This window comes from Neopsephotus bourkii, unplaced genomic scaffold, assembly GCF_033783945.1.
Source record: "Neopsephotus bourkii isolate Nb327-2 ecotype Australia unplaced genomic scaffold, CSIRO-AGI_Nbou_v1 NB_962, whole genome shotgun sequence".
NCBI lineage: Eukaryota > Metazoa > Chordata > Aves > Psittaciformes > Psittacidae > Neopsephotus > Neopsephotus bourkii.
This window is the reverse complement of record NW_026901456.1, coordinates 8,718,627-8,725,770: the sequence shown is the minus strand read 5'-3', so window position 1 is coordinate 8,725,770 and position 7,144 is coordinate 8,718,627. Positions and strand designations below refer to the sequence as shown.

Here is a 7,144-nt window from a genome sequence, read left to right as displayed (position 1 = left end):
CGCAGGGAGCCGTCTGATGGCGTCACCCATACCCCCGTCGCCCGTTTGCGCCGTCATCGCGCGGCTGTCGGGGGCGGCTTCATCGCGTAGCTGAGGCGTGACAGGCTCACAGGCGCCAATCAGAACGGCTAGTGTTGTAAGGGACCTCTGGAGATCATCTGGTCCACCCCCTGCCAAGGCAGGGCCACCCAGAGCAGGTGACACAGGAACGTGTCCAGGTGGCCCTGAATGTCTCCAGAGAGGGAGACTCCACGACTCCCTGGCACCTGTCCCAGTGCTCTGCCACCCTCAACATAAATAAGTTCTTCCTCGTGTTGAGGTGAAACTTCTTCTGTTTTAGTTTATGTCCATTGCTCCTTGTCCTGTCACTGGGCACCACTGAAACGAGTCTGTCACGATTCTCGTGGCGCCCACCTTTGAGATAAGATCCCCTCTTAGTCTATTCTTCTCTAGACTAAACAGGCCAGGCTCCCACAGTCTCTCCTCACAAGACAGATGCCCCCTGATCATCCTTGTGGCCTCCGCTGGACCCTCACCAGTAGCTCCAGCAGCAGTACTGAGGAGCCCAGCACTGAACGCAGTTCTCCAGATGTGGCCTCAGCAGGGTCGAGTAAAGGCAGAGGATCACCCCCCTCGACCTCCTGGCAACACTCCTACCGATGCACCCAAGGATACTATTGTCCCTCCTGGCTGCAGGGGCACACTGCCGGCTCATAGTCAACTTGTCACCCACCAATGCTGCCAGGTCAATCTCCAACAAACTGCCCCAATGATCCCGGTGCCCGGGGTTAGGATGGACCGTACCCCAGGTCCCGCCCCTCTCACACCGGGGAGGGCGGGCGGGGCTAAGACGAGGGGCGGGGTCAGCGGCGCGGCGTGCCGTCAGGGCCGCGCCCTTCCCGCCTTCATTCTTCGCACCAGGCAGCCGGTAGCTGTTGGCGGGATGTGGCGTTACACTGCCTTTGCGAGCGATGCGCAGGTAGAGCGCGTAGCTCCCGCAGGGATCCCTCCCTGGTTCCGCCCCAGGGTCGGGTCGGGTCGGGTCGGGTCGGGTCGGGTCGGGTCGGGTCGGGTCGGGTCGGGTCGGGTCGGGTCGGGTTGGGTTGGGTTGGGTTGGGTTGGGTTGCGGGGAGGCCCTGTCTCGGAGGTCGGCCTGGCCTGGTGGACCGTGCGGGACGACGGCGGGAACTGCGCAGTGGAGTTCTGAAGGGGAACGTGCACTGGCCGGCAGAGCCAGTGCTGTGGAGCTGGTGTTGCGAGGCAGGCAGTAGCTCGGTCTCTGGGAATCACCGTCGAGAGCTGCGGTGGGTGCTTGGGTGGGCTCCTGCTCACAGCGTTGGCTTGTAATACCTTCCCCTCGTTGTAATAAGGGGGGAATGTGATGGGACTGTGTAGAAGAGTGACAGAGATACCCTGGGCTGGTTGTGATTCTCTGCTGGGTGTTGAAAGACTTGGGGTACAGCCTCGAGAAGAGATGGCGCTGGGAAGACCTTAGAGCAGTTTTCCAAAACTAAAAGGGACAACAAGAAACCTGGAGAAGGACTTCTTAGAAGGGCATGTAGTGACAGGAGAAGAAGTAAAAAATTCAGGTTGAAAGAAAGGAGATTTAGATTAAATATAATGAAATTCCTTACTGTGAAGGTGGTGAGACCCCTGGCCCAGGTTGTCTCAGGCAGTCGTGGATGCCCCATCACTGGCAGTGTTCAAGGCCAGGTTGGACGGGGCTTTGAGGAACCTGGTGTAGCAGAAGGTGTCCCCCATGGCAGGGGTGTTGAAACTAGACGAGCTTTAAGGTCCCCTCCTCTGCCCTGTTCAGCCCCCTGCCAGGCAGGGCAGGGGGATGCAGATGATGCAGGTTGTGAGCTAAGGTACATAACCTGACCTGCAAGGGGTCTAGGAGGACTGAAGTCAGATTTACTACGTGTAGGAGATCCTACAACATGCCGTTACTGTAAGGAGCTAGACAGAAAACTACTGTTCTCCATGGTCTGCATTTGCTTTTCACATACTATTATAGTGGGGAGGGATGTTGAGTATCTGCTTAAGCAGGGAAAATGAAACTTGGCTGCTGGAACTGCAGTGTTGCAAAGATCTGCATTTACAGTGGAACCATAAATGGGAATTTTCTCCTTACTGTATATTTTATGTCTCAATCCCAGTATTTCAGCAGTGTGTTTTATTTGAATTTAGCTTCTACTAGTGAACAGAGCTATTTTTATGCCCATACTAAATTGTGCTCCATGAGTTTGAGCACATATTGAACTGTGTCTCTGTCCTTCCAGTTTGCTGACATGCACACGGTATTCCTGTGTAGGAGTCCTCTTGCCATGTGCTTATTGCAGACTTCCATGAGACCTACATCAGTTTTATTTTCTTGAATCATGTAATGTGCTGGTACTTGGCTGTACTAGCTTTGCCATAAGCACTTCGTAAATGCAGGTAAGTACAAACAAACAAAGCTAAAAGCAAGATCTTTTGTCCACACCTTTATTGCAGCTCTGATGCCTCTGAACCAGGAAAGCTGAAACTGGGTTTGAAAGACAGCTAGGGAAAAACAGAGCAGAAAGCAAAACTCAGAAAGAAATGTTTAACCTGAGGAAGTAAGGAAGAAGAGAGAATCACAGGAAATGATTGGAAAGGACAGAAATACAAGGGTAGCGTTGTCTGCACCAGTGATAATGACCTCTATTTGTCTTGTGCAGCTGAATGTGAGAAGGATGTGGGGATGGCATGTTTTCTACCTGTAGGAGATAGTTTCTTGTGTTCTGTAGTACTTTTTCCATTTGGAATAAGGTGGGAAACATAAAGGATCTAATTTTTATCTGCACTTTTCTCAGTGCAGAGCAAACCAGTACCAAGATATATTACAATTTTGCTTTGTGAAAGCATATCAGATGATTAAAGTTTTTTTAGGCAAAGGATGTGAAACCTTTTTTTATGTCTGTATGTATGTGATAGCCTTATTAAGGCACAGCAGTGTGCATGTGCATATACATTAGAAATTGGAGTTTAGGAGGTTTTTGGTTCAGAAATTTCTTTATAATTTTAAAATTAATGTACGTTCTCTTAGACTATGGAATTAAAGTTATTTTATAACAATAGCTTGGTAGAAGAGGAAACTGGTAAAATATTTTTTGTTTTAACTCAGGATTAAATTATTTTTACATGGAATTGCTTGCAAATAGTTGCAGATATTTTTTGTTCTTCACAAAAGATGACTATTGAAAAAATACAGTTTCCTCTAAAAGAGCTGTTGTAATTTAGTAAGGTGATTGAAGATCTTGCAAATATTTGAGTTAATTAAAAAACTGAGTTATTGTATCCTTTACAACAGTCTCGAAACAGTAGCTTGGCATATGCATTTAAAAATGTGGATGCTAATTTTTACAGCATTCTGAGGTACACTGTACACATTTTAGCTGAAGAAACAAATACAGAGAGGTGATACGATGTGCTTTAGGCCAGAGTGTGGAAAAAAAAATAAATTAGCTTACAAAGAGTCCATCTCTGAGACTTCTGGGTTTAGTTATTATTGGATAGCTGTCTTCTCTTAAAAGGTTATGAATTTCTGGAATGATGTAATAGCAGTGTTTTTGCCCAAGAGAAGAGATTCAAGGAGAAGAACACCGCAAGGCTGTAGCGGTGTCTTTGGTTGGTGGTTGTGGTGGAGTTTGTGTGTGAGTGGTATTTTTTTTGTTGTTGCTGTGTTTTGTTTTTTGTTTTTATTTCAGAAGGTTGAGACCAAGGATGAATTTGTTAAAATTAGAAGGAGGGATTTGGAAAGGCTGACAACTGAGGTTATGCAATTGCGGGATTTCTTACCCAAAATAATAAACGGGGATATCCTGGGGACATTCCAGAAACTGGATGCTATTGAATCAAGTGAGTAGTACCATGTTACAAACTCTTACAGTTTCTACTAAAACTGTTTGCAAGAAACTCTCATGCCTCACAAATAGTTGTAGAGTTTGAGGGAAGTATTCCAGATTGAAGTGTTATGTGCAATGACTAAGTATTTGTAATGAAGAAAACTACAAACCGCATTAGAAATGTCAAATTAATCTTTTAAACTGTGGATAAAAGCATTATTACTTAGTTCAGGCACTAAGGGAAGCTGTAAGAAGAAAAAAGTGATTCCTCTTTGAGAAAAGGTGAAAGCATTCTGTTTTCAAAATGTCTTTGAAATCTAATGTTTTTTAGATGCACATTAGCAAAATAATGTGGTAAACAGCTGTGGATAAAAAAGTTAAGTTTAAAGGAAGAAATAATATTGTATTTAACCTGTTGGATGTGGTTGTGGGGGTTTTTTTGTGTTGGGTTTTTTTTTTTTTGCATGTATGCTTCTGTTGCTATAAATATTAATAATAAAAGAAGTTGGAGATGCTCTGTTGCAAAGGTCTTTTTAGTGCTGCCTCCAAAGCCCAGTATTCCAGTGTTCTGATTCTCTGTGCGTCATTTTTTCAACAACTTCTCTGCTTCCAATATGCCACCAAGACCAAATCTGAGTCAAGCTCCATCCCTAGTCTGTAGCGTACATGCAGCAGTACAATTGACTTGTCCTAGGAACTGGTTTTGACTGAAAAGACATGGGACAAGCACTGAGACACAACTGAGAATTTTAAAGAGTGCATCTCTTCTAGAGTGTGGTTAGTTGAAAATTAATTTGCAGCTGCTAGCTAAGAAAAGAGCAAGACAGAGCCTCAAGGCCTTTCTGTGGTACCAAGTAATTAAGGCAGAGGTTCCAGCTGCCTCAGTTGACCGCTCTTTGGGGAGATTCTTCCATGCCATCATATCCTAACAGAAATGAAGACTGTACTGCTTTTTCTGCTGCCAGTCAAGATGTCATTTGCATCAAAAGAAGTAGTGTAGGATCTGTAAGTGTTCCATTTATGCTGTTGCAACGCATCAGGGATTGTTTCCAGTTGTATTATATGTTCAAGATTCTCAGCTAGTTATATCCTTGCTGAGTGAGGTAACTCAATTGAATTTCAACAATGTCAAGCATGAAAACCTACAACAACAAAATAAGTAGAAAATTGAGTTAATTTTTTTAAAATCCCAGGGGAGCTGAAGCTCAGTTCCAGAATGGTTTCTTATCGGCACACAGTGTTTAACAGCTAGATGTGATTCTCTCAGTCTTCCCTTGCTTTAAATCAGAGCCACCACGTTCCTTCAGTTCCTTGTCAGAACTGTTGAAATGTTGTAAGTTGAGATATACCAATTTAGCCACGAGGAGGTGATCTAACACAAGCAAATAATTAAAGCACCTCGTTAAAGTTGCAGCTTGTGGATTCTTTTTTCCTTAGTGTAAGCCCATTGGTCATAACTTACTACTTCGTGTATCTAATTTATCCTGTCATAGACATGGAGAAAAAGGAGGAGGAAATACAGGAGCTGAAAATGGATTGTGAACACTTCAGAGCCCGTCTGGAAGCAGCCCAGGCAGATTGCATGAAAGAAAAGAAGGTAGATTTGTTATCAGAATATTGGTATTTGTATGCTTGAGTTTTAATAGCAAAAGGACTAATGATCACTTTTTCATGTTCATGTAACAAAATACATCCTCAGTATGAAAAACAATCTGGACCTTCTATTCAGATAGTCAGGTGGTGAGTAAATTACTGATCAGTTTGTAACTGGTGTTTTTTTCCCCTTGATATTTCTAGAGCAAAGGGGTCAATGTTATAACTAGGCAAAATATGGTATGATGAGTACCAAAAAGTAGTCAGTGTGTACAAATAGAGGTATGTACTGGCAGTCTATCTCCCACTTAGGTACATAATTCTTGCACTTGAACTTACGTACTGTGTGAGGTGCAGTTGTATGGGGTTGCATTACATCATTCTTGGCAGGGTTCATTTTGGTGTATGTAAAGTTAAAAATCATCTGCTAGTGGTATGCTTATATTAGCATGTTGGAGTAAACCATTGAGTGTTCAGGAAGATTATGGTGTAGCTTGCATCAGAAGGTCCTTTGCAGAATCACATGTTTTGAATTAAATGTCACTATAACATTTTCAAAGCAGACAATAGAAGATAATGTAAGCAATGCAATATACAAAATGAAAACAGTCTCTCTTTTGGCTTGCTATAAGCAGTGTAGCTTTGTTTAGTTTTAATAGTCTTTCCCAATGTACCTGTTGATCCAATTGTCATGTATAGCTGTGAGTTTAAGAACAATTACAGGTCTTCTTTTGCTCTGTCAATATTGTAGTTAGTGATTATGAGAGGGGAGATTCTGAACAATGAAGGAATAGTGGAGACTGTGACATCTCAGACTGTGGGTCTTCTGTGAAGCCATTGGGTTTCATGTAGGGCTACACAGATGGCTTAATTTGTAAGAGGTGTGAGAATCAATTTTTATTATTTGCTGCAAAAGCTCATTTTCTTGGAGTTGATGGTATCTTCAGTAGTCAGCAGCAGCTTACTTTGGGCTCTAGAATTAGCATCTGCCTGCCTTGGGGTTGCACAAAGATGAATCTACAGAAACAATTTCATTTTTGAGAGGTAGTCATAGAATTATATAATCATTTGTGTTGGAAAAGACCTTTAAGAGCATCAAGTCCAACCATTACCCCAGGACTGCCAAGTCCACCACTAAACCATATCACTAAGAGCCTCTTCTATGCAGTTTTTGAAATTAATGAAGAGTTCAGGCATGTGGTTTTAGGGGATATCTGCTTAGGAAAGATATTCAGGACTGAAGTTTGGTATTAATGTAAAGCATGATGGAGTAGTTGTCCATCTGGATGTCTCTTAGTTCAAAATAAGTATCTTTTGGGATAGCTATTGCAGTTTGGCTGTATGTACATGGTTAGTTTTGCTGTGCACCCAGGTCTTTAGTTGTATAAGCATCCAGTAAGATTTAATGCTACTGCTTTAGATATTAATGAAGCAGCTCTACCCTTTACTCTTGTTAATATTACAAAGTAAATGGTGGCTGGTTTAGGTTTGTGATTTCTTTTGGGTGAAAGTTTTACTTAAAGCGTGGATGTTTTACTAGGCGTAGTTATCTTCATGTTCCTGATCAAAGCTCTTATTTTCCTATATTTGCTCATGCAGTATACAGTGGTTGTCTAAATGGCTTCTGTTATGTGTCACAAAGGTGTATTTGAGTGGATTGTGCTTATGTGTGTTGTGAAAGT

At 43.0% G+C, this 7,144-nt stretch overlaps 1 protein-coding gene across 1 annotated transcript in view; it reads left to right on the top strand.

Moving 5' to 3' along the window:
• The first annotated feature begins 16 nt into the window (after positions 1–16).
• HSF2BP (heat shock transcription factor 2 binding protein) overlaps positions 17–7,144 on the top strand; it is a 31,902-nt gene continuing 24,774 nt past the window's right edge. The window contains exons 1-4 of the mRNA XM_061359356.1: positions 17–86; positions 1,027–1,250; positions 3,732–3,882; positions 5,363–5,466. Of these exons, the coding sequence (XP_061215340.1) occupies positions 17–86; positions 1,027–1,250; positions 3,732–3,882; positions 5,363–5,466 (549 nt within the window). The remainder of the gene's footprint in view (positions 87–1,026; positions 1,251–3,731; positions 3,883–5,362; positions 5,467–7,144) is intronic.